This window comes from Protobothrops mucrosquamatus, unplaced genomic scaffold (genome assembly GCF_001527695.2).
Source record: "Protobothrops mucrosquamatus isolate PMUCROS unplaced genomic scaffold, P.Mucros_1.0 scaffold303, whole genome shotgun sequence".
Classification (NCBI taxonomy): domain Eukaryota; kingdom Metazoa; phylum Chordata; class Lepidosauria; order Squamata; family Viperidae; genus Protobothrops; species Protobothrops mucrosquamatus.
Window position 1 is genome coordinate 168,542 of NW_015386645.1, and position 27,523 is coordinate 196,064.

The 27,523-nt window shown below is 35.5% G+C and overlaps 3 protein-coding genes across 3 annotated transcripts in view; all 3 read right to left on the reverse strand.

Moving 5' to 3' along the window:
- Nucleotides 1-8,691: 8,691 nt before the first annotated feature.
- On the reverse strand, nt 8,692-15,265 carry LOC107286610 (vomeronasal type-2 receptor 26-like). Its single transcript, XM_015815002.1, has 5 exons — nt 15,048-15,265; nt 13,003-13,246; nt 11,186-12,046; nt 9,929-10,055; nt 8,692-9,599 (listed from the first exon to the last, which is right to left on the reverse strand). The coding sequence occupies exons 1-5, from the start codon at nt 15,263-15,265 to the stop codon at nt 8,692-8,694; spliced, it is 2,358 nt and encodes a 785-aa protein (XP_015670488.1).
- A 2,064-nt stretch (nt 15,266-17,329) lies between these two features.
- Nucleotides 17,330-23,347, reverse strand: LOC107286611 (vomeronasal type-2 receptor 26-like). The gene is made up of 5 exons (XM_015815003.1): nt 23,268-23,347; nt 22,028-22,319; nt 20,050-20,910; nt 18,592-18,718; nt 17,330-18,240 (listed from the first exon to the last, which is right to left on the reverse strand). The coding sequence occupies exons 1-5, from the start codon at nt 23,345-23,347 to the stop codon at nt 17,330-17,332; spliced, it is 2,271 nt and encodes a 756-aa protein (XP_015670489.1).
- Nucleotides 23,348-25,288: 1,941 nt separating this feature from the next.
- The window catches only part of LOC107286612 (vomeronasal type-2 receptor 26-like), a 6,137-nt gene continuing 3,902 nt past the window's right edge, over nt 25,289-27,523 (reverse strand). The window contains exons 2-3 of the mRNA XM_015815004.2: nt 26,879-27,005; nt 25,289-26,199 (exon numbers count right to left, since the gene is read on the reverse strand). Coding sequence (XP_015670490.2) covers nt 25,289-26,199; nt 26,879-27,005 — 1,038 coding nt within the window. The remainder of the gene's footprint in view (nt 26,200-26,878; nt 27,006-27,523) is intronic.

Here is a 27,523-nt window from a genome sequence, read left to right on the forward strand (position 1 = left end):
TTGTTGCCATAACACAGCCTCTTTTTGCATACTACTTTCAGTAGTGGAACCATAGATTAACTTAAAAAAGAAAAAGAAAAAGAAAAATACAGGGCAATAGGCAACATGACACTTATCCTCTTCTTCCTTTTTTGAAATGTGGGATGAAAAGATATTATTTACCCATTTAAACTATAACATACATATTAATGCTCAACAGCATTTCATATTTTGACTATTTGACATATATATTTAGAATATGCTAGGAGGAAATTATTAAGTCATCATTCCCACGTTTCCATTAGCAAATTTGATAAAAAAAACACATTATTGCCTTTCACATAAAATTAAATTTCATGGAAATGTTTGTAACATTTACCTGTTTGGCTTTCCACTTTTACATTGCAACAACAACAAAAACATACAAGAATTTCTCCTCCTACATTACATTAGATTACATTATATTACAATTAATCTATTTTTTCCATCTCTATTGTCCCAATTTCTGTCATATTCTATAACTCATTTTTCTCAATTAATCATGTTCCTTTCTTTTCCTTCAATAACATTAAGGGAAACCAGAAATTGTAAATCGGTTGGTACATCATAAATTACTTTTCTGTTCTTATAGTTCTGAAAATACTGTATACTTTAGACCTTGTTTTTCTTAAATACAGCTTTAATAGAGGATTAATTTTAGGGGAAGCATACCACCCTCCTTAATCCTTTAAATCTTTCAAACAATAAAACATCAAAAGAGTTATGGCCATAAGTCTGCATACATTAGTCAACTACAGCTGAATTCCTTTGTGGTATCCAGAAATCCTTAGTTTTGTTAAGAATAGTCTTTATTTCAAAAAGAACTCCTTCCTTCCTATATCATAAATTCTCCCATTTAAAGAAAAGAACAGTGCACTGATAGTTATCTATTTGTTCTGGGCTCCATCAAAGGTGATACCTGTGGCATCTTGTAGAGAGACAGGACAGCACTCATGTGTACACACACATCAGATGTAGGTCCTCCAATGACTGCTATTGGTCTGTGCTGTGTTTCACAGTTGTAGTTAGGAAGGAACTGTCCCTTTCTAGAGAAAAGCTCCAGTGAGGCCTGATATGTCCAACTTGTCATGAAGTAGGTATTATAGATCTGAAAACCGAGGGTGTGATTGGGTAAAATATTGGGATTTCTATTGACCTCTGTGATGGCAAATTCTAAGGCCAAGATGTGCTGGTATATTGGAGTCATAACTCTGGAAAAGGAAATACATATTTTGTCACTTTGCAGTCATAATATACATAGATATACATAATATACATTTATAGGTGAGTGATAAAATAGCACTGTAAGTATTTTGTTTTTAATGAGCAGGGTCATAGATGAAGTTTTCATAGCCTTTGAACAATATTGGTTATGAAAATGACTTTTACCCAACAGTCACTCATCCTACTGGGTAATCATTTCACAAATTAAATTCATTTATTATGATTTTCAAGAGTACCATTGCATTTTGGAGAAGAGTACTCCATTTTCTTTAAGGGCTCCAAACATCATTCACTCTTGATTGTAATTTTGGAGTCCAAACTAGCTTTGATGGCTCTGTAGCAAATATGTAAACAGACTATAGTATAGCTCACTATAACTGATAATGCACAGTTTTAACAATCCAAATTCATCTTGAAATAACTTGGGTGTTTTAAAATAGGGAATGGCAATTGGATTATCTAACATAACCCATTAGCTGGTGTCCCAAAAAAAGAAGCATAATTTATTCCATGATGTTAGCGAGGACATTTCATTTCATAATCTGATAATTAAAGACAGCAATCTTTAAGATTCTACTTAAAAATGGTTATTACTCTGATGCCATATACTATAACAAGAATGGACTTTTGTCAATACTATTATTTTTAATGTTTGAATGAAAGTAAAATAAAATATTTTCATGACAACCCTTAAAAAAGAAAGCCACATTTTTTTTAAAGTAAATATTTCAGACTTCAGTAATTTATTATAGGGGAACTTGGCTGTTCTATAAAGAAGCCAGAGAAGGACACAAAATGTTCTCTTCTCTGTGTGAGGAGTCCCAGGAAGATTCTTTTAAAGAACCACAATCAGTGCAATGTATAAAAGTGAAATCACGAAAACTGTTATAGATGCTCTAAGTCTTCTTGGACAACACAGAATAACCCAAAGTGCAGTTTGCTAAAACATCCCCTTTACAAAATCCAATTCACACTTGAGCAAGAACTAATAGATTATAACCCATCTATTTCCCAGGAAATATTTTGGGTTACCTGCTGAAAGATTTCAGATTCACCCCCCTAAGCATGGACCCCCATCCAATGGGGAAAATTAGTGCTTTCAACTTCAGGTATATATGCATATTCCAACTTTTCCTTTGAAAGGAATTCTACCTGAGGTTTTTTTTACCCTAGAAAAATCTTCCCAAAATACAGCTTAGTTTAGCTTTTCCTCCTCTTTTTCTCATATTTGGTGATAGACAGACAGACAGACAGATAATATAGAGATATAGTGATAGATAGCGATGGAGATAGAGAGAGATAGGAGGAAGAGTGGGAGGATGAAGATAGTGCCATCCAGCAAAGAAAAGGCAATGTTAATCATTATAATTGAAGCTAATATTAATATGGAAACACCTCCTGGTTCAAAATAACTTCTTTTCTGTGGTATAAACTCTTACACAGTGTCCTCAAAGAACTCCTTGGAGGGGCATTTGCTGAAGTCCATCATTGTCTGGAAAACGTAGAGCTGAGAGAGCAAATTCACAACAATGAGGTCTCCAGATTGATAATGCTTGTGAAGAAAAGGCAGAGGGTCACTGGTGCTGCATTTAGCCCTGTGAATATTGCACATAATTTGAGGTAAAGGCAGAATAACCAATACTGCAAATATCAGCATTTCTTCTGTAAGCCAATTTGTCTGTCTCAAAATTCTTTTTCAAGAAGTATACTATTTGAGTTAATGGCTAAATTATGCCCCAGGATGTAGAAATGAAGTTGAAAAAATTATATAGGGACTGATAATTGCAGTAGAAAAGTCAGCAAAGTCTTAGGAAAGCTTGAACAAGAAAACATGTTTTTGCAAACTCAGTAGACATTGCCTTTAGCATTCTGTGTCAAGAGATATGGATGTTTGTGATAATTGAGAGCAAGAGAAGAATTCGAACTCTAAAGAGAGCTTCACAATCTTTTCCTTGATTTGTAGAAGGATAGGAGGAGTTCATGACTCCCAAATCTTAAAAAAAGAAAAACATAGTTTAATATTAATTTGCAGAAGAGTTATAAAAGGACCCAAAATGAAGGTAAAGGCTTCTTGTACTCCAAAATCCATTTTGGAAGCACTTTGGCCTCTATTGAGAAAAGAAATCTGTTAATATCTGGAATCATATGGAAAGTATGATATAAAACCTAGAGAATTGTTCAACAGAGTTAATAACAGAAATACCCCTCCCCTTAAATATACTCTGGGGCAACTCTTTGGTTGGGGCAAAACTCCAACCACTTTTTGCATTTTCTCTTGTAATCTATATAAATAAAAATGTAAATGTTCATTTCTTCAAAATCTTAAATCTCCGGAAGCTCTTCACCGATTGCTTTGAAATTTTGACACAACGTTGCATTCGAATACGCGCGTGTTTTTATATACCTATATTATATAGATGTCACACCTGTGACAGGTAAAACATGCTTTTTTAAAAAACAGTGCCATCTGTTGGACGTAAAAGCAACACACGCTTTTACCAGACTGAGCCACAGCAATGCGTGGCTGGGTACAGCTAGTTTATCAGAATAAAAGAATTGGAAGGGACCTTGGGGGTCTTCTAGTCTAACCCCCTGCTCAAGTAGAGACTCTATACCATTTCAGACAAGTGGTTGTTCAATCTTGTCTTAAAAATCTCCAGTGTTGTAGTATCCCCAACTTCTGCAGCCAAGTCGTTCCACTGATTAATTGATCTAAGGAAATTTCTCCTTAGTTCTAGGTTGGTTTCTCTCCTTGATTAGTTTCCATCCGTTGCTTCTTGTCCTGCTTTCAAGTGCTTTGGAGAATAGCTTGAGCCCCTCTTCTTTGTGGCAGCCCCTGACATATTGGAACATAGCCTCAAGTCCTTCTTTTCATTAAACTAGACATACCCAATTCCTGCAACCATTCTTCATATGCTTTAGCTTTCATACCCCTAATCATCTTTGTTGCTCTTCTCTTTTTCTTGGGGCATTGTTCCCATGCTAATAGGTCTCCTCCTCCTCCTCCTCCTCCTCCTCCTCCTCCTCCTAGTTTGATTTCTTTTCTATGTCTTAATATTACAGTATCTTGAAGCTTGTTTGACTGTCTACCTTCCCTACAGAAAAAATCAAAACAGGCAACAAAATGACTGGGGGAGGGAGAGGAAGCTATCTTCAATATTTATATTTTGAATGATGAAAAAAAATACAATGTGGTTCATGCTCTCAAAAATAAGTTGATATAATTGAGGCCAGATATAAATAGACATTCTCTAACCTCCATTCAAATAAACACTGCTGAATTCTGGATAAGTTCCAATTTTTGCATTGCCTTTAAATGCAAAAGAATATATAAAGAACATTGCAGGAGATTTTCTAGGTGATAATGAGGATTTACTTTTAAGCTCCTATGGTCAGATCCCCTTGTATCAGGTAAAGCTGCAACTTGAAGCTGAGCCTTTTTAGTCATGGTTTGTACCTGCTGTTCAGAGGCAAGTGCCAGGAATGAATCCAGGATAATCCCCAAATTGTCAGCCTTCTTTTTCACAGGTAGTACCTCTGCATCCAAAGACATTTCTAATTTTTTAATGTTTTATTTATTTTAGGAATTTATAACATTTTATTAGGTTACTAGCTGTACCCAGCCACGCGTTGCTGTGGCTCAGTCTGGTAAAAGCGTATGTTGCTTTTACGTCCAACAGATGGCACTGTTTTTTTAAAAAAAACACATTTTTACCTGTCACAGGTGTGACTTCTATATAATATAGGTATATAAAACATGCACGTATTCAAATGCAACGTTGTGTCAAAATTTCAAAGCAATCAGTGAAGAACTTTCAGAGATTTAAGATTTTGAACAAACGAACATTTAATAATAATAATAATAAAGTTGGAAGGGACCTTGGAGATCATTTATATTTTTATTTATATAGATGAAGTAAAATACAAAAACACAAAAACAAATAGTAGGACACAGTGGGGAGGAAAAAGTGAGGGGGAGAAGGAAAAAAGACTTCCGACTTCCTCTGTTGCAGTAGAATGAAGCATTGACATCGAACCTCCACTTTTTACTTTTTCATAGTAGTATAAACTAGCCATTTCTATAACAACAAATCAATCAAATCAAGGTTTCATTTTTTTCCACTTCAGGCACAAAATCCAGGAGTGGAAACAAAAGTACTTATATTCTTTTCTTTAATCAAAACTCTCTGCCAACTCCATCAGCTTCTGTAGCCATTTGTCCATAGTGGGAATCGAAATGTCCTTCCATTTTTGTGCATACAATAGTCTTACTGCCATCAACATATATAAGATCAAAGTTCCAAAAAAGACAACACTTCCATTGATGGCAAATCCCAACAGAGAAACACAAGGCTGTCTTGCTTGGGAAAACTCAATTGTGAAAGGCAGTTTTACTCAGAACATTCTGTGATGATATCTTTAATACCAACACCACCAAACAATACCATCTAGGTAGACAACAATGCCAAGTCCCATCTAAACATTTGGCTGACTAGTCAACAAATCATAGTAATAACAACAACTTTAGAAGATTCACTGGAGAGAATAGAAACATGAATGGGAAAATTAAAGAACTTTGGCATGGTAGCAGGTTTTAAGATTAATAATCAGAAGATGAAGATATTAACAAAAAATATGAAAAAATAAATCAAATAGAACTGATGACAAAAAAGATTTTAAGCTTGAGAAAAAAAAGTGAAATACTTTATTTTTATGAATTGTATGTTTTTCAAAATAATTAGGTTAAGAACTGGAATGAAATTAAGAAAGACATGTTAAGGATGAAAAAATTAAAATTATCATGGTTGGGGAGAATCTCTATATAAAAATAAATGTCATGAATGATGGTTCTGCTCTGGACAATACCTGTTTTGGTAACTGATTACTATTGACACAATGAAAAAAAACATATCTAAATGTATATGGCAAGGCAAAATAAAAACAAGTTAAATATTAAGTGTCATTGATGCAAAAAAGAGAGGAGAATTGGATTTACTAGATTTGAAATTGATTTTTGCTGTTTTGTTATGTCTGGAGAAAAGAATAAATGTTTCTTAGTAACATCTATTCTTTTCTCCAGACAAAACAAAACAGCAAAATGCAAGACTTTTAAAGTTAGTAAGTCACTACCTGAGGTTTGGCTGGCATAGATATTTCTGGTGTGATAAAATTAGCATTAACATGAATTTCAAAAATCATTGAATTAGGTATGCTATATGAAATATATAGAAATCAAGATTGTGCTCCAAAACATCTTTATGCATCTCAGCTCAAGGAGAATGTCAGAAGAGAAACAGCAGAGAAGGAAAAATACTTGCCATATTGGGTATTATTGGCAAACAATATAGTGAAATTTAAAATCAAAATGAGAGAGTAAATTAATAGCAGATTATAATTATTAATAGTGTTTCCATTTACAGTTGTCAGAAAGATTCAGAGTGGACAAAAAGATTTATGTAACAAAGTAAGACAAAATTTGAAGTAGTGTTGTGCATTGATGATATGCATGTAACAGCTAAAATATATAAACTTTTATTGAAATTCGAAACAAAGGAAGAACAGGTTAAAGAATGTATGATAAGGTTTGCTAAGAATTATAATACATGGATAAATGGGAAAATATGTGGTTAAAAGGGTTGACATTTACGCTGCATTATGATCTTAAAGATAATTTTTATAAAACAATACATTGTTGATATATGACTACTGAAATATTATCTAGAATGAATAAAGACACTTCAGATGCATATTAGATACATAAAGCAACATTTATATTGTAAATGTAAATGAAAAAAGCTTTAAATGGATTCAAATACATACATTGATAGAGAGAATTTTAAAGATTAAAAGACATTAAGGAAGTAGAAAGTTGAATTGCGATTTTGAAGACATGTACCAGCACAGCTTCAAGTATATCAACTTGTGAATTGTGATCTGTGTATTTTTCACACAGACTTTTGGGGAAAGGTTCTGAAAGTTCAGTCTTCTGCTCCAGAGGCCAATTGGACAAGGAGGCATATAAGGTCAGTCAGATAATGTCTTGCACCATGAATTTGGATTCTTTGGAGATTTTGAACCTGGGATATATTCAACATGATATATAGTTGTATTGGTTCTGCCACCTCTAATATAAGTCCATATCTACAGTTGCCTGTTTGGGATATTTAATTGTGGCCCCTGACAATGTCATGGTTGGAATACATGCGGTGGTGGGATTTAGCCGGTTTGCACCAATTCAGCAGAAACGGTAGCTGTTTTTTGTTGCCCAGGCCCAGAATGGACTTTTGGAAGTGGCATTCACACAGAGAACTGGTTGTTCACATATTTGAATCCCACCACTGAATACATGCCTCTTCGCTTGAAATCACATTTGTGAGCAAACAATAAATAATGAAATGCAGGTACTCCTTGGATTATGACCATAATTTTGCTTGGATGCATGGTTACATATTGCACTAGTTGTTTAGTGACCATGACTGATTTCATCATTTTTTTCTGTGGCATTTGTTAAGCAAACACTCCAGTCACTAAGCAAACATGGCAGTAGTAAATGCAACAGTCATTAAGTGATCCATTGTATCAATCACATTTTTTTTCCCAGAAAATGGAAGTAAACACTGGATTCCAGGGGGAAAAATGTAAATTGTGGTCATGTGACTGCAGGATTCAGCAAACGGTCAACTGTCCAGGTAGCAAATTCAATATTGAAGAAACTCTATGGTCTTGAGGTGTTATAAGAGATAAACTGTATTGAATACACATCCTAGCACTGAAGAAGCAAAACTCTAGTTTCCCCCATGAAAATCTGGTTAGTTAACAATAGCTTTTCATAACCCCACCAACAACAACAACTGTTCATGTTGCCCAATCACATCTCTTTGGTTTGTTATGGGAACGGTCCACTTCTCTGTCAGACACTTGCTTTTCTGACCTTAGGTCTCACGGTCCCTGGATGGCTTCTTGAAACTGCTGTTTCTTTCCCAGGCTCTCCCTCCCCACTGTTTCTATGGCAAGTTGAGTACCAACAGAGGTTAGCAAGCATCTTAGCAATTCAACCTTGACATAAACAACCATAAATGTGGGGACAGTGCCAAGCACCAAAAAATGCAATCACTTGACTTTGAGGATGGGCGGCCATCAGAACTTTGAAATCGGTTTACAGGTTGATCTGGGGAGCTCTGTCATAATTTCAAATGACCAAGTGACCAGTCGTAAGTCGAGGACTACTTGTAGTAGCATAGATTTAAACCAAACATTTTTTTTAAAAAAAAAGACGGGTGAACACAAATTAAATAGATAGTATGTAAATGGCAATAGTATATTTTGCTCATAAACTGAGAATTGAACTTGAAGATTTGAAAGAGTGTAAATCTAAGTAAGTGATATTGGATTAGAATTTTCAATGATTTGATTCCAGATAAACAATCTGAAGCAATAAGGGATAGAATTTTATGCTTTTCTGTAGGTTTGTCTTAGCTGTTTTTTGTTGTTCAGATCAGGCCTCAACACAATGATATAGCATTTAGGGGAAAAAATACAAACCAATAACCCAACACTAGAAGCAATAATGGAGAAGATCTCCACAGCAACCATATATTTTGCCTTGGTGCTTAGATAGGTGGGAACAAAGGACAACCAGACACTGCAGAAGACCAACATACTGAAGGTGATAAACTTGGCTTCATTGAAAGCATCAGGCAATTTTCTCGCTAGAAAAGCCACCGTAAAGCTAATAATGGCAAGGAAGCCCATATAGCCCAAGACACAGTAGAACATGAAGACTGAACCTTCATTACACTGCAGAAAGATTTCTTCTGCCCCTGCATTTGTGTCAGCATCTGTGAATGGTGGAGAGGTTGTCAGCCATATAGTGCAAATAATTCCTTGAATTAAGCTGCAGCCCAACACAATGGACATGGCCAATCTTTTCCCCACCCATTTGGTTATCTTAGAACCAGGCTTAGTGGCCATGAAAGCCAGAACTACAGTGATGGTTTTAGCCAATACACAGGAAATGGCCACAGAGAAGATGATCCCAAAGCCAGTTTGACGAAGGAGACATCTCACCTTGTCAGGTTTTCCAAGGAATAATAAACAAGAAAGAAAAGACAAGAAGAGAGCAATAAGAAGAGCATAGGTGAGATTCCGGTTGTTGGCTTTGACTATGGGAGTATCCTTATGCTTAATAAAGATCCAAAGAATTCCAACTGTGACCAAAGAAAACAAAAGAGCAGAACTGGCCAAAATGATCCCTAAAATTTCTCCATACATCAAAAATGTTGCAATCTTTGGAAGACACAAATTCTGGTTCACATTTGTGTATTGATCAACTGGACATTGAAAACAATCATCCATGTCTAGAAAATAAATTAACAACTTACAAATTGCATTGAAAGAATCAAACTGAACACTATATTTTAAGAAAAAAGAACTGGTTTTATAACACATGGAAATCAAATACACTGGTAAACATCCCATTTGAAACCCCTTTGTTCCAAGACTCACTACTTGATATCAGTGTTGAAATTTATTCAATAAACTGAATGCTGATCAATATACCATATTATTCCATCCATTTGTCAAAGGGAACAATTAGTCTAGAGCATCAGTCTAAACTTTTCATTTGTGTTCTGACTTACAATTTTATTTAGGTATATTTTCTAGGGTACAAATGTTAAGGACTCACCAACTTGGTTGGAAATTTTCCCATGTGGACATCGTAGGCAATCATAACAACAAAATGCCTTCCCTTCTATCTTGCGCCTGGCATGACCTGAATGGCAATTGCTATTACACAAAGATAGAGGTTGAACCTGTTCATAAAGGAAAGAAGAAAATGCTTTGTCTTTGACCATTTTTTTCTTAATAGTAATACAGTACTAAGAAGTGTCATAGGAATTTCAGGCTTTTCCTTCATTATATTTAGCTTCTGCTTTAATTTATTCACAAGAGAGAAGGATTATTTCAGTTGGAGACAGTGCCAAATCGTACAACATTCAGCACTATGTAGCATTAAAATATAATTAAAAGGTAGGTAGCTATGTTGCAAAGCTCAATAGATCATTATTTCCTTTGATTTTTCATCAAAATCCAAAATGTTTTCAATATCCTTGGAACATCTTTTTTTTCGCATGTCTGGATGGCTCTTCCTGGATGGGAAAACATATTCTTTTATTTCAATATGATAAGAAACATCAGTTCTCCTTCTAAATACTCCCATCTCCTCATTCATAAACCTAATGTAGAAGGCATCCAATACTTCACCAGATAGAGTCACATTGTAATAGTCCCCAGATTTGCCTGGAGAATTTTTAGAAATCTTGAAGCATTTATAATATTGTGCACCTGAATTTAATTTCTATGTGGGATTTTGAATCTAAGGCAACTTGAGGGATGACAGAAAGCTATTTATCTAAAAGTCAAAATGAAGCTGGCCATGCCTGGTTAAATCTCCTTGGCCATACGATATCATTCTCATCAATGGTGAACAATGCTTCCTGGGAATTCATGGGGTCCATCCTTCCAACTCTGACTCTCAGAAAAGATAGATTGGGGAATGTGATCCAATTCATAATGTCAAAACCAATCTCCAATTCTCCATTATGGCTGAAATAAACTTTTTGTCCAGCACTATTGTTGAATGAGATCCTTCTCATAAATTGGTTAAGCTTCATTGGAAAAGAAAGGCATAACAAATTTCACACTCTTGTCTAATGAATATGCAGATATTATAATAAATTATAAATTAAAATTACTTTTGTTTGCTGCCCATCTCACTGCTAGGCAATAAATAATGATTTTTGACTACAACTAGAGAGTAAATGGCATGTAACAAAACTACATGCCTAGATGCATTTCCCTTGGAAGAATCCATTAAATTTAGGTTTAGGATTAGGGTTGCAGATATTGTGAGAAGCCAGTAACTAGTTTGCTCAAAGTTTACCTTCCATAGATTTTGATCCAGATGTTCCAGTTTGGTTGCATGCCCCCTAGCTCTGTATTCCATTATTGATGAATGGAAGTCATGCAAACCATGTGCCACCACATAGATGGCATTGTAGATGCTATAGCTGTGGCCAGTCATGTCCATTTCAAACACAGATGTAGGAAGAGCTAACAGTTTCTCCTTTCCAGTGCAGGGAATCACATTTTCCTCCTCCACTTCAGAGATGGAGAAGGAACATTCAAAGGCACTTTCCCAGAAGAGCTTGATAAAAGTATCTTCTTTTTCTAAGATAGGGTCCTTCATCTGAACAAATTTCTGGAATCCTGACACTTTCTCTGAGTGAATTGCAAAAGACAGAGCACCGTGGAGGAAGATTAAGTCACCATTTCTTAGAAAGGGAAGTGAGGTGAAACCCACCTGTGCTGTCAGAAGCCAGACTTTACCTTTTTTCCATAATGGTAAATCTTCAGATTTCAAACTGGTGGAAAGAAGTCTCAGAACTATAATGGCATGAATTTGACCATGAACTAGTACTACATTAACTGTGCTTTTCATAACCACCATGTACATTTCAAGTCCCAATTCTATCAACTCAGCAATTCTATTTGAATAGCCAATGATTGGAAATATTTCAATGAAGGCTGAGCAGATCCCCTTCTGGGCTAACATGGGAACCACATTTTGTACAAACCTCTCTCCACTGTCATATTTCGCAGTCAATATGCCAATCCATGTCCATCCAAAATGCAGCAGTAATAGGAAAATTCCCTTATATTGATGGTCTATATTTGGGGAAATTTGTAGATATGAAGCAGCCTCTCTTCTGTTATTATTTTCAATAGGAGAACCATAGATTAACTTAGAAAGAAAAATACAGGAAATAAGCAATAGGGCACTTATTGTCTTCTTTTCTTTAAGGTAGCATGTGCATTAATATTATTTACCCATTTAAGCTACAACATGGATGTTAAGGTTCAACACATATTTCTTATTTTGATTCCACCTCTAATTCACATATATATTTAGAACATCACATGTGGAATTTTAAAGTCATCATTCCAAAGGTTGAGTTGTTTCAGCAAATGTGACTTTAGATACATTTCAAAATGTCTTAATAGTTTGCATTTTATGGAAATGAAGCATTCGATTTTATACTGTATTACTGAAGCAATGCTTTTAACATCTTCCTGCTTGGCTTTCCATTTTTATATTGCAACAAAGAATACAAGAATTTCTCTACAGTTCATCAGACTGTAATATTGATGTAATATTTCATTACAATTAATCTAATTTCTCTATCACTATTGCCCCAATTCCTGTCATATTGTAACTAATGTTTCCCCAATTAAGCCTGCATTCTTTTGTTTTCAATCAATACCATTAAAGGGAACTGGAACTGATAGATTGGTAAATTGTCATGTAAAACACTGTTTCTCTCTTCATAATTCTGAGAATATATATTTTAGATGCCATTTTTCTTAAATATGACTTTAACCGAGAATCAATCCTTAGGGAGGTATACCTTAATATTCTTAGATCTATCAAACGATAAAATGTCAGAAGAGTTATGGTCACAAGCCTGGGAATATTAGTCTGCCACATCTGAATTCCTTTGTAGTATTCAGAAACCCTTAACTTTTGTTAAGATTAATCTCTTTATTTCAAGAAGAATCCCTTCCTTCTTATGCCATAAATACTCCCATTTAAAGAATGGAACAGTGCATTGATGATTAACTATTTGGTCTGGGTTCTTTCAAAGCTGATACCTGTGGCATTTTGTAGAGGGACAAGATGGTAGCCATGTGTACACATACATCAGATGTAGGTCCTCCAATGACTGCTATTGGTCTGTGCTGTGTTTCACAGTTGTAGTTAGGGATGAACTGGCCCTTTATAGAGAAAAGCTCCAGTGAGGCCCGATATGTCCAACTTGTCATGAAGTAGGTATTATAGATCTGAAAACCGAGGGTGTGATTAGGTAAAATATTGGGATTTCTATTGATCTCTGTGATGGCAAATTCTAAGGCCAAGATGTGCTGGTAGATTGGAGTCATGATCCTGGAAAGAGAAATCCATATCTTGTCACCATGCACTGATAATATTATTTCATCATACTCTATAAATGAGCATGATAAAATAACATTGCAACCATTTTGATTTTAATGAGCAATGTCACAAGTGAGGTCACAATAGCCCTTGAAAAATATTGGAGATAAAATTGATTTTTGCCCTCAAAATCTTCCAGTATTCATCCTTACATATCATAATTTCAAAACCCAAAACCACTTATTGTAAAAGGGTTCTGTTGCATTCTGGAAAAGTAGAGCCGCTCCATTTTTTTAAAATTCCAAAGCACATTCTACTGTTGATAGCAATTTGGGACTCTAAGATAACATTGATGGCACCAAATAAATAATATAATAAATAGCTTGCATTTTTCAAACAGGCATTCTCTCAAACAATGCATTTATTATGTGATAAGGATCAAAGAGCCTAATGCTGGGAAAGATTGAGGGCAATAGAAGAAGGGGATGACAGAGAATGAGGTGGCTGGATGGAGTCACTGAAGCAGTAGGCGTGAGCTTAAATGGACTCCAGAAGATGGTAGAGGACAGGAAGGCCTGGAGGAACGTTGTCCACGGGGTCACAATGGGTTGAACATGACTTCGCAACGAACAACAAAAACAAAGGATCAAAATTATAATTCAATCCCAGTATTTTTATACATAACCTGGAAACCCAGTATTTTTATACATAACCTGGAAATGGAAAGCTGGAAATATAGAAGAATTTGACCCAAAAAAAGGAGGCTAACTTCTTCCATGATGTCAGAAATAAGTTATAATTTAATATTAATAAATCTTAATGTTTAAGAGTCTACTTAATAAATTGGTTATTATATTGAATGTCATACATGTACCAATTAGTAATTTTTTTAATGCTAGAATGAAAATGCAGTGAATAATTCTCATGGCAAAGTTTGAAAAGAAATGCACTTTTTAAAAAAAAAAAAGGTAAAAAGTTTACCGTAAGTTATGATCTGGAAAATTGTCTGTTCAATAAAAAAAATCCAGAGAGGGACATGTGTGTAAATTATTTTAAGATGAGGTCTCTCAGAAAGATTGCTACAGTATAAAGAATCTCAATCAGTGCATGCATAAATGTTGCAACACAAACTGTTGAAGATGCTTTAAGTCTTCTTGGAAAACATAAGATAACCAATTGTGCAGTTTGCTAAAATATCCCCTTAAAAAAAAATCTGATTCACACCCGAGCAAGAACAAATAGATTGTAATCCATCCATTTCCCAGGAAAGAATATTTAGTTATCCACTGCAACATTTCAGATTCACTAAGAATTTCTCCATTCAGTGGGGAAATTCACCTCTTCCAACTTCAGAAGTCTGTGTATATTCCAACCTTTTCTTGGGAAGGAATTCTACTTCAGGTTCCTTTTACTCTAGGAATGCCTTGTCATCATACAGCTTGTTTTAGCTTCTCCTCTTCCATTTCCCATATGTGGTATTATATATTTATTTTCCCTAATACAAATTTTTATTTGCATGGAATGTTTTATTCTTTTCACCTTATTGTAGGAAAATTTTGGGGAAAAAACAATTGGAAGATTAATTTTTTTTTCCTTGCAGGATATAATAATCACATCAAGATTATGGATTATGAAGAGATTTATGAAAAGGAACAGGAAGAGAAGATGGTGATGAAAAAGGAGGAAGAGTTTAAAGATGAAGATAGTGCCATCCAGCAAAGGAAAGATCATGCCAATCACTGGAACTGAGGCTAATATTAATATGAAAAGACTTCCTAGTTCAAATTAATGTTTTCTGTGACTACAATCTTACACAGTGTCCTCAAAGAACTCCTTGGAGGGACGTTTGCTGAAGTCCATCATTGTGTGGAAGATATAGATCTGAGAGAGCATGTTCACAACAATGAGGTCTCCTGACTGATATTGCTTGTGAAGAAAAGGCAGAGGGTCACTGGTCCTGCATTCAGCCCTGCGACTCTTGCACACCACTTGAGGTAAAGGCAGAATAACCAATACTGTAAATATCACCATCTTTGACAGTAGCTTTTCTTCTGTAAGCTAACATCTGTGAACCAACATTTTTCTTCATTAAGTATAATTCTACTGGAGCTAATGACTCAGTTACCCCTCCCCCATCCTCCGGGATGTAGAGCGGAATTTGAAATAATTATATAGGGATTGATAATTGCAGTAGAAAAATAAACAATGTCAGAAGCAAAATCTGGGGAAACTTTGAACAAGAAAGCATGTTTTGATGTCTCAATGGAGATCTCTTTTAGAATTCTGCAGTGTGGTGACAAGAGACATAGATGTTTGCAGTTACTGAGAGTAAGAGAAGAATCCTAACTCTAATGATAACTTCATCAACTTTTCCTGCATTTATTTATTTATTTATTTATTTATTTATTAATTTAATTTATATCCCGCCCTTCTCCTTGCGGACTCAGGGCGGCTAACAACCAGATAAAAATACTAATCCCAAGAAACTACAGATTAAAAACATAATTAAAAACAAATATTAATGATTGGTCTAATTAGTTTAAAATTTGTAGAAGGACAGGAAGAGAGTCTTGTTCTGAGGGCAGGACAAGAAGCAATGGATGGAAGCTAATCAAGAAGAGAAGCAACCTAGAACTAAGAAGAAATTTCCTGACAATTAGAATAATTAATCAGTGGAACAACTTTTCTCTAGAAGTTGTGAATGCTCCAACACTGGAAGATTTTAAGAAGAGACTGGACAACCATTTGTCTGAAATAGTATAGGGTCTCCTGCCTAAGCAAGGGTTTGGACTAGAAGACCTCCAAGATCCCTTCCAACTCTGTTATTCTATTATTCTATTATTTATGTCTCTCTAGTGTTAACATAAATAGAGCTTAATATTAATACACAGGAGATTTATATCATGAGCCAAAAGCTAAAGGGCTTCTTGTATTTCAAAACCCATTTTGGAAGCCCTTCAGTCCCTTTTGAGAATAATTCTCTTTGAATGCCTCCAATCACATGGAATATTTGTCAAAAGACCTAAAGAATTGTTAAACAGAGTTAAAAACAGGAATGCCCTCCACCTAAACACACTCTGTATTGTTGGCATATGAAGTCTGAAAAATAATTTAGATGATATGATGTCTGAAAAATAGAATGTATAAAGGAACTTCAAATACATATGTAAACAACATGGCGGAACATTTTATGCATGGTGGAAATGTAAAAAAAACCCCAGAACCTTTAAAAGTGGATTCAAATACATACGTATTTTGTCTTAATTTTCAAGGAAGGACCTAGCCACTGATCATGTAGAAAGTTTATGGAAGTCTGTATTCCATATTTTCAAACTGACTTGGGAATCTCTGAATGCATTTCTGCCTGTTCTGTTATAACGTATTGGTAAATTTCTTTTCTGTGCCTATCCTCTATAGCAGGCATATCTAACACATTGCTTATAAGCTGCAGGCAGCACCACAGTTATAATAAAATATATAAGAAATAAAGGAAACTTGTTTTTTATAAACATTAACTATATTATATATAGTTATATGTAGTTACAATGGTGCTGAAATAAGTGACTTATGACCATTTTTCACACTTACAACCTTTGCAGAATTCCCATGGCCACATGATCAAAATTCAGATGCTTGGCAATTGACTCATATTTATGATGGTTGCAGTGTCCTGGGATCATGTGATCAGTTTCTGCAATCTTCTGACAAGCAAAGTCAATGGGAAAAACAGATTCACTTAACAACCATGTTACTAACTTAAAAACTGCAGTGATTCACTTAACAACTGTGGCGAGAGAGGTCGTAAAATGGGGCAAAATTCAATTAACAAATGTTTTACTTAGTAACATAAATTTTGGGCTCAATTGTGATTGTAAGTCGAGGAGTAACCGTAGCAGCATAAATTCCAATTTTTTTTAAATAACTAGTCAAGACAAATAAAATAGATGGTGTGTAAATGGAAATATTTTATTTTACCTATCAAGTGAGAATTAAATCTGAAGATCTGAAACAATTATTCTAGATAAGTGGTATTGGATCCGAACATTAAATTATTCTGTTTTTCTACAAACAATTTAAAATAATGAGACATATAATTTATGTTTTTATGTGGGTTTGTCTTCTTAGCTGTTCTTTGTTGTTGAGAGAAGGCTTCAGGACAATGATGTAGCACTTAGGGAAAAAAATGCAAACTAATAATCCAACACTGGAAGCTATAATGGAGAAGATCTCCACAGCAACCATGTATTTTCCTTTGGTGCTCAGGTATGTTGGAACAAAGGATAACCAGACACTGCAGAAGACCAACATACTAAAGGTAATAAACTTGGCTTCATTGAAAGCATCAGGCAATTTCCTTGCCAGGAATGCCACTGTAAAACTAATAATGGCAAGGAAACCCATGTAGCCCAAGACACAGTAGAACATGTAGACTGATCCTTCATTACACTCCAGAAAGATTTCTTCTGACCCTGAACTTGTGTCAGCATCTGGGAATGGGGGAGAGATTGTCAGCCATATAGTGCAAATAAATCCTTGAAGCAAGGTGCAGCACAAAAGGATAGACACTGCTACTCTTCTCCCCACCCATCTGGTCATCTTAGACCCAGGCTTAGTGGCCATGAATGCCAAAATCACAATGACAGTTTTGGCCAATACACAAGAAATGGCCACAGAGAAGATGATACCAAAAGTAGTTTGGCGAAGGAGACATGTCACCTTATCAGGTTTTCCAAGGAATAATAAACTAGAAAGAAAAGACAAGAGGAGAGCAATAAGGAGAGCATAGGTGAGATTCCGGTTGTTGGCTTTGACTATGGGAGTATCCTGATGCTTAATAAAGATCCAAAGAATTCCAGATGTGACCAAAGAAAAAAAAACAGCAGAACTGGCCAAAATGCTCCCCAGAATTTCTTCGTACATTAAAAATGTTGCAATCTTTGAAAGGCACAAATCCTGGTTCACATTTGCATACTGAGCTTTTGGACATGGAAAACAATCATCCATATCTAGAAAATAAATTAGCAACTTACAAATTGCATGGAAAGAATCAAAACTAAGCCATACATGTTGACAAAAAACCCCCACAAGTTTTCTAATGTTTTAAATACCATTACACTGGTGGATTTTCAATAAAGTTATATTGGAAAACCTCTTTGCTCCAAAACACACTACTTGATATCACTGTCAGAAATCCATTCCATAAATTGACTGCTGGTCATTTTCCATGTTGTACTCCATCAATTTGTCAGGTGGAACCATTAATCCAGAATATTAGTCTAAACTTTTTATTGCTCTTTTGATCCACAGTTTTATTTAGGTACTGTATATTTTCTAGGATACCAAATGCAAGAACTCACCTATTTGGTTGGAAATCTTCCCATGTGGACATCGGAGACAATCATAGCAACAAAATGGCTTCCCTTCTATCTTGCTTCTAGTATAACCTGAATGGCACTTGCTATTGCACAAAGATAAAGGTTGGACCTGTTCAAGAAGGAAAGAAGAAAATACTTTGCTTTGACAATTTTTTTAATGGTAATACAGTACTGGATTTCCATAATGCTTTGTTTCTGTGCCTTTATAAGTGGTTAGTTTCTGTTTTAGTTTATTCACATCAGGTTTATTTCTATTGGAGAAAGTGTTCAGCCATGTAACCATTCAGCACTACCTAACATTAAATAATGATTATAAGGTCAGTATGTAGGCATCTTCTGTATTTTTCTACAAAATCCAAACTGTGTGCTACAACCTTGGCACATTCTTTCTTTTGCAGCTCTTGGTATAAATGGGAAAACATACACTTTTATGTAAATATGATAAGAAACATCAGCTCTTAAATACCTCAGTCATCTAGTCACACATCTAATTTAGGAGACAACCAAGGGTTCACTAGGTGGTCCAGAGATTTGTCTGGAGAAAATTTAGAAATCTTGGAATACTTGAAATATTCTAATTTTTGTGTAGGATTTTGAATCTAAGACAATTTGAGGACTGACAGAAAGACATTTGTCTAAAAGCCAAAATGAAACTGGCCATACCTGGTTAAACCTCTCTGGCCATACAATATCATCCTCATTAATGGTGAACAATGACTCTTGGGAGTCCTTGGGGTCCATCCTTCCAACTGTGACTCTCAAAAAAGATAGATTGGAAAATGTGATCCAATTCATAATATCAAATCCAGTTTCCAATTCTCCATTTTGGTTGAAAGAAACCTTTTGTTCAGCACTATTATTGAATGAGACCCCCTTCATAAATTTGTTGAGCTACATTGGAGAAGAAGCCAAGACAAGGTTAGACAGATAGATAGACAGACAGACAGACAGACAGACAGACAGACAGACAGACAGACAGACAGACAGACAGACAGACAGACAGACAGACAGACAGACAGATAGATAGATATGGATGGATGGATGGATGGATGGATGGATGGATAGAAGCCCAAGTTGATAAGATCCATTCCCCCTTTTTAAGATAGAGACTGCTTCTGGTGAGTCTGGTGAATATAATCTCTATACTTAGTAATTCTTGAAACGTGGAAATTCAGGAAAGCATGGAAAATCGAGAATTGTAAGACCAAATAAAGAACACCGTTAACATGAAATAAAAAAATTGTATGCTACTGTCCTAATACATATGCAGATATAATAATTTATGATGACATTATTTGGAATAGAGCTAGAGAGAAGATGGCATTGAGTAAAATGACATTCTTAAATATATTCTCTTTAGAAGAATGAATTTCATTTAAGTTTAGGATCAGGGTGGCAGATACAGTGAATAGCCAGTAATTGATTTGCTTAAGGTTTTACCTTCCACAACTTTTGATCCAGAAGTTCCAATTTGGCCTCGTGCCCTCTAGCTCTGTATTGCAGCATTGATGAATGGAAGTCATGCAAAGCATATGCCACAACATGGATGGCATCGTAGATGCTGTAGCTATGCCCAGTCATGTCCATTTCAAACACAGATGTAGGAAGAGCTAACAGTTTCTCCTTTCCAGTGCAGGGAATCACATTTTCTTCCTCCACTTCAGAGATGGAGAAGGAACATTCAAAGGCACTTTCCCAGAAGAGCTTGATAAAAGTATCTTCTTTTTCCAAGATAGGGTCCTTCATCTGAACAAATTTCTGGAATCCTGACACCTTCTCTGTGTGAATTGCAAAAGACAGAGCACCATGGAGGAAGACTAGGTCACTATTCCTTAGAAAGGGAAGTGAGGTGAAATCCATCTCAGCGGTCATCACCCAGATTTTACTCTTTCTCCATAATGATACATCTTCAGATTTCAAATTAGTGGAAAGAAGTCTCAGAACTATAATTCCATAAATTTCACCATGAACCAGTACTATATTAACTGTGCTTTTCATAACCACCATGTACATTTCAAGTCCCATTTCCACCAACTCAGCAATGCTACTTGAGTCATCAATGATTGGAAATGTTTCAATGAAGTCTGAGCAGATCCCCTTCTGGGCTAGCATGGGAACCAGATCTTGTATAAACTTCTCACCACTGTCATTTTTCAGAGACAAGATCCCAATCCATGTCCATCTGAAATGGAGCAGTAATAGAAAAATTCCCTTATACTGATGGTCCATACTTGGGAACATTTGTTGATATAAAACAGCCTCTTTTTTCATACCAGTTTCGATGGTGGAACCATACATTATCTTCAGAAAAAGAAAAATACTGGGAAATAGATAACCGGATACTTTTTCTTTCAAAAACAGTAGTGTGTAGTGATACTATTTATCCGCTTAAGCTGCAATATAGATATTTATGCTCAAAAGATATCTCATATTTTGACTCAAATTGTATTTCCCATATAAATTTAAATCATTCTACATGGAGATTGTTAAACTGTTGAGCTGTGTCAGCAAACTTGATCAAAGACACATTCTTACACCAAAATTTTCTAATAGCTTGCATTTGTAAATTGATACATTACCTCTTAAAACTCTTTTTCTCTTTTTTCAGTTCTGACAATATTGAATATTTTTATCATATTTTCTCTTAAATATAGCTTTAATGGAAATGCTTCTGAAAATGCTTCTGAAAATTCTTTATAGTTTTAATCACTGTTTGTCTTAAACATTGCTTTAGTGGAAAATGAATCTTTGGGAAACCATAGCACACACACTGATAATGAAATATTTAAAGAACAAAAGATCAGAAGAGTAATAGCCACAAGCCTGATGACATTAGTACGCTACAGCACGATTTCCTTGTAGTCATTAGAAGTCATTAGTTTTAATAATAATAATAATAATCCTTTTATTTGAGGAAGAATCCCTTCCTTCCTATGCCATAAGCCAGTGGTTCTCTACCTGTGGTCCATGGACCCCTTGGTGTACGTGATGTCATCACAGGGGGTCCATAAAAGCTTGAAGAAATATTATGATTTAAATCTTAGGTCTTAGTGGTCCGTGGCCATGCCCACAAAAGGTATTTAAAGGGGGTCCATGGTGAAAAAAAGGTTGAGAATCACTGCCATAAATGATCACAGATGTATAAACTTACTTTAGAAATAAAAGACAAGGAAGCAATAGAATTTTATGAGATATGGAACAAATGTTACAATTGGTTAGAACTGAGGAATAAAAAAGGTTGAGAAGTAATGTAAATAATTGTAAATATATGTAAGAGATATAGGACACAGTACTGTTAAGGAAAAAAATGTGTATTTTGTATTTTGTTTTTTGTAAAGAGAAAAAGGAAAAAATTAAAAAAAGGATAGAAAGGCATTGATGGCTATCTATTTGGTCTGGGATCCATCAAAGCTCATACCTGTGGCATCTTATAGAGGGATAGGATGGTAGCCATGTGTAGGCACACCTCAGTGGTAGGTCCTCCAAGGATTGCTATTGGTCTGTGCTGTGTATCACAGTTGTAGTTAGGGATGAACTGGCCCTTTGTAGAGAAAAGCTCCAGTGAGGCCCGATAGGTCCAACTTGTCATGAAGTAGGTATTATAAATCTGAAAACCGAGGGTGTGATTAGGTAAAAGATGAAGATTTCTGTTGATCTCCTTGATGGCAAATTCTAAGGCCAAGATGTGCTGGTATATTGGAGTCATAACTCTGGAAAGGGAAATACATATTTTGTCACCAGGTGCTTAGTTGAAAAGGAAGCACATAACATACTTTTTCACAAGTGAATTTGATAGAAAAAGCATCGCAATCATTTTGATTTTGATGACAATCTTCCAATAGTCATCCTTCTGAATAATAATTTCATAAAATAATGTCACTTGTTGTTGATTTTTCAAAAGGATACTGATGATTTTTGGAGGAGTAGAGTCACTCCATTTTCTTTAAAACCTCCAAAACCTCCATTACACCACTGCAGTAATTTCAGAGGCTGAGCTAGTATTGATGGCTCTACAGCAAACAGAGAAACAGAAGATGGCTTAGCTGACTATATTAATAATACCTAATTTTGGGCCATTCAGATTCCTCTTGAAATAACTTGGGTGTTCTAAAAAACGGATCAACAATAGCACTCTAGGATATTACTATAACCCCAAAGTGGATCATAACTTCTTTCATTATGTCAGAGAGGGTTAAGATGAAGACTTTCAGAAATATAATAAAGAAACTCAGTGATGCATAAAAGGGAATATGCAAACTGTTGGAGAAGCTCTAAATCAAGCACTTCCAACTTGCAACTTGCACAGGCAACATATGGTCCTGGATAGCTAGTAATGAGGACCTACCAAGATAATGAAAATATTAATAGAACATGCTTCATTATTTTCAAATAATTGTGGGAAAATTTGAAAAATAAAAGAAAGATTGTTTTTTTCCCTGCAGGATGCAATCATCACATAGCAATCATGGATAATGGCTGGGGCTCATGAAAAGGAAAAGGAGAGTAAGATAATAATGGAAAAAGAAGAAGAGTGGGAGGATGAAGATAGTGCTATCCAGCAAAGAAAAGATGCTGCCAATCACTGGAATTGAGGCTAATATGAATATGAAAAGACTTCCTAATTTGAGTTAACTTGCTTTCCATATATAAATTCTTACACAGTGTCCTCAAAGAGCTCCTTAGAGGGACGCTTGCTGAAGTCCATCATTGTATGGAAGACATAGATCTGAGAGAGCATGTTCACAACAATGAAGTCGCCTGACTGATAATGCTTGTAAAGAAATGGCAGAGGGTCACTGATGCTGCATTTAGCCCTGCCAATTCTGCACACCATTTGCGGTAAAGGCATAATAACCAACACTGCAAATATCACTATCTCTGACAACAGCATATTTTCTTTACTCAATTTCTCTGAATCAACATTCTCTTTCATTAAGTATAATTCAACTTGAGTTAATAACTCCCCTCCCCTCCTCCTCCACGGATTTAGAGCTGAAGTTGAAATAACTACATAGGGATTGTTAATTGCAGTAGAAAAATTCCCAATTTTCAGAAGCAAAGTCCTGGGAAATCTTGAACAAGAAAACATGTTTTTACTATGTCAGTAGAGATCATTTTTAGAATTCTGCAGAGTGGTGACAAGAGATACAGATGTTTGTAATGACTGAGAGTATTAGAGAATCCTAATTCTAATGATAACTTCCCAAACCTTTCCTTCATTTGTAGAAGGACAAGAAGAGTCTTTAGGTCCCCTAAATGCTTAAATAAATGGAATTAATTCACAGAAGTGTCTTATCAGGTGCCAAAGTGAAGTTAAAGGGCTACTTTTAACAAACAAACAAAAAACATTTTTGAATTGCTTTAGCCCCTTCTGAGAATGATTCTCTGTGAATGCCTAGAATTAAATGGAAAGAGTGACAAAAGATGTAGAAAATTGTGAAACAGATTTGAAAACAAGAATGCCTCCCCCCTTAAGCACATTCTGTTTGGGGGCAAAAATTCTCAATCAAAGTGTGAATCCAAAATTTTGAGAACCATTGATGTATCAGATTATTGCTGAATAGATGCAAGACTTTTGTAGTGCACAAACATAGAATCCCAAGCTATCATTGTTGGCTACACAAGAGTTGGTAGTTCATTTAGACATTTTTTCATGCAATTTCTTGAGAGTCTTGTTCCCATGAAAATAAGCAACTTCCTCCCCTCCTCCTCCTCCTCCCCCTCCCCCTCCCCTCCTCCTCCTCCTCCAATATATGGTACTGCAAGTATTGCTGATTTCTTTTGAACTTTCTTTTCTTTGTGTATCCTCTATAAATTAATGAGATTAGAAAAATCTTACACTATTCCTTAAAGATGTGTACTCCTCATACACTGCAGTCACAATTTCAACCATCCTTCCTGAGAAAGGAAGGAAGGAGAAGGAAATGAAGGAAGTAGAAATATGTCTAGTGAATTTGAGGACATGTGTCAGCACAGATTCTACCAAGTCGAGATCTGTGTACTTGTGCTACCCAGACTTTTAGAGGAAAAAGTCACAGAGTTCACACTTTAAGTGAGCTTCTCTGCAATTCTAGTCTTTCCATTCCGAGTGTCAATGGGGCAAAATGGCATGTGAGGTGAGTCAGGTGATGTCTTACACCATGAGTTGAGATTCTTTGGAGTCTTGGAATCTGGGTGTCAACTTTACAATGAACCTGGCTGCCACCATTTCTTCATTCTAAGTTGCCACAGGATTGGGAGAGGGATAGAGGATTTCTACTAGTCTAAACATTTTGCTATCCCATGGGAACCAAGGTCATTTCTGTAAGTTAGATAGGGGCTGGGGCATTTAGTTAGAAAGCCCACCAAACTCTTCTATTCGGCAACATAGCTAATTGCATAGCACTGGGGTGGGAAGTTCAACTTTGTAATATTGTTGCTTTTTGAAGGGAACTTCAGACTTGGTTTCACTTTTGACCATGGAATAATACCATAGATTGAAATCATTTTTTTTAAAAAAAATACTGATCAACAGAAATGAAATACACAGTATGTATATGACAATAGTTTATTTTTCTTATAAATTCTGAATTACACCTGATGATTTGAAAGAGTATAATTCTAGGTTAGTGATATTGGATCAGAATATTAAATTATTCTCTTTTCCTACAGACAATTGGAAATAATAAGACAAATAATTTTATGTTTTTCTTTGGCTTTGTCTTTTTAGCTGTTCTCTGTTGTTTAGAGCAGGCTTCAAAAGAATGATGTAGCATTTAGAGAAAAAAATACAACTCAGTAACCCAACACTAGAAGCAATAATGGAGAAGATCTCTACCGCAATCATATATTTTCCTTTGGTGCTCAGGTATGCTGGAACAAAGGACAACCAAACACTACAGAAGACCAACATACTGAAGGTGATAAACTTGGCTTCATTGAAAGTATCAGGCAATTTTCTCGCTAGAAAAGCCACCGTAAAGCTAATAATGGCAAGGAAACCCATATAGCCCAAGACACAGTAGAACATGAAGACTGAACCTTCATTACACTGCAGAAAGATTTCTTCCACCCCTAAATTTGTGTCAGCATCTGGGAATGGGGGAGAGGTTGTCAGCCAAATAGTGCAAATAATTCCTTGAATTAAGCTGCAGCCCAACACAATGGACATGGCCAATCTTCTCCCCACCCATTTGGTTATCTTAGAACCAGGCTTAGTGGCCATGAAAGCCAGAACTACAATGATGGTCTTTGCCAACACACAGGAAATGGCCACAGAGAAGATAATACCAAAGGCAGTTTGACGAAGGAGACATGTCATCTTGCCAGGTTTTCCAAGGAATAATAAACAAGAAAGAAAAGACAAGAGGAGAGCAATAAGGAGAGCATAGGTGAGATTCCGGTTGTTGGCTTTGACAATGGGAGTGTCCTGATGCTTAATAAAGATCCAAAGGACTCCAACTGTGACCAAAGAACAGAAAAGAGCAGAACTGGCCAAAATGATCCCCAAAGTTTCTTTATACATCAAAAATGTTGCAATCTTTACTAGACAAAAATCCTGGTTCGCATTTGCATATTGATCTTCTGGACATTGAGAACAATCATCCATATCTAGAAAATAAATGTATGTGTTTCACTTTGAGAGTGGGCAACTAAATTTCATTTTTGATGTGTGCCGTTGTGCCCACAGTAAAAAAAATGACAATAAAGGTTATCTTATCTTATCTAAATTAACAATTTACTAATTCCGTTGAAAACTGAGTGCTATATTCTTTCTTTGAAAAAAGGAGCTGATGTATAACATGTAAAAATCAAATACATGGATAGACATTAATTGAACATTCCTTTGCTCTAAGATTCATTACTTGATATCACTATTGAAACCATTCCATAAACTGAATGCTAGTCAATTTCCTATCCATCTGTCAAGTGGAAGCATTAATCTAGGCCATTAATCTAAATCTTTTATTGCAAGATCCAATCTGGGTCAGTCCAGATATTTTGTCTTCTGAGCTTTTGGACTCATGTTGGAGCCCATCTTAAGGGACCTTCTCTCTAGCAGAGTGTGTGTTTTGGGCTGTTTGATGTGTGGTATTTATATGGTGCCTGTTATATGTTGATTTTTAGATGTTGATCTAGGTATTGGTGGCTATTAAATTGTTGGCTGTTGTTTGCTTGTGCTGCCAAGCCCTCACCTCCTAAGTCTTTTATTTAGTAAACCTTTTATTGTTGTTGTGACTTATAATTATATTTAAGTATGTTTTTTAGGATAACATATACCAGAACTCACCTTCTTGTTTGGAAATCTTCCCATGTGGACATCTAAGGCAATCATAGCAACAAAATGGCCTCCCTTCTATCTTGCGCCTACTGGAACCTGAATGGCACCTGCTATTGCACAAAGATAGAGGTTGGACCTGTTTATGAAGGAAAGGAGAGAATGTTGTCTTTGACAAATATCTACTAAATTGTAATACAATGCTGTCCTTGGACTTCATTCTCTTTCCTCACATGTGGTTAAGATTCTGCCTTACTTTATTCACAAGAGAGGATTATTTCAGTTGGAGAAAGTGCCCAGCCATACAACCATCCAGCATTACATAGCATTAAATAAGGATAAGATAGTTAGGTAGCTAAATTAGGTTAAGGTACATAGCTATGTTTGAAAGCTAGATAGACCATTATTACCTTTGCTTTTTCTACAAAATCCAAAATTTTTGGCTCATCCTTCTTTTTGAATATCTGGGTGAATCTTGCTGAATAAAAAAACAGACTCATTCAATATGACATGAAATATCAGTTCTTCAGTACTCCCATACCTCCATTCACAGATTTAACTTACATAGACATACAAGGATTCATCAGGTGGTCTCCAGATATGTGCAGAGAACACTTAGGAATCTTGGAGTATTTCAAATATTTTTACCTGAATCTA

Excerpts from the sequence above, each read along its gene's own strand:
- LOC107286611 (XM_015815003.1), bottom strand. The coding sequence starts at position 23,347 with ATGCTCTCTCAGATCTATGTCTTCCATACAATGATGGACTTCAGCAAG. Across the intron at positions 22,320-23,267 it reads GAGCTCTTTGAGGACACTGT|AGTTATGACTCCAATATACC; the intron begins GTAAGAATTTAT and ends TTCCCTTTCCAG. Across the intron at positions 18,241-18,591 it reads GAAGATTTCCAACCAAATAG|ATATGGATGATTGTTTTCCA; the intron begins GTGAGTTCTTGC and ends TTTATTTTCTAG.
- LOC107286610 (XM_015815002.1), bottom strand. The coding sequence starts at position 15,265 with ATGGTGATATTTACAGTATTGGTTATTCTGCCTTTACCTCAAGTGGTG. Across the intron at positions 12,047-13,002 it reads TTGGAGGACCTACATCTGAT|TTAATCTATGGTTCTCCTAT; the intron begins GTATGTGTACAC and ends TTTCTTTCTAAG. Across the intron at positions 9,600-9,928 it reads GAAAATTTCCAACCAAGTTG|ACATGGATGATTGTTTTCAA; the intron begins GTGAGTCCTTAA and ends TTTATTTTCTAG.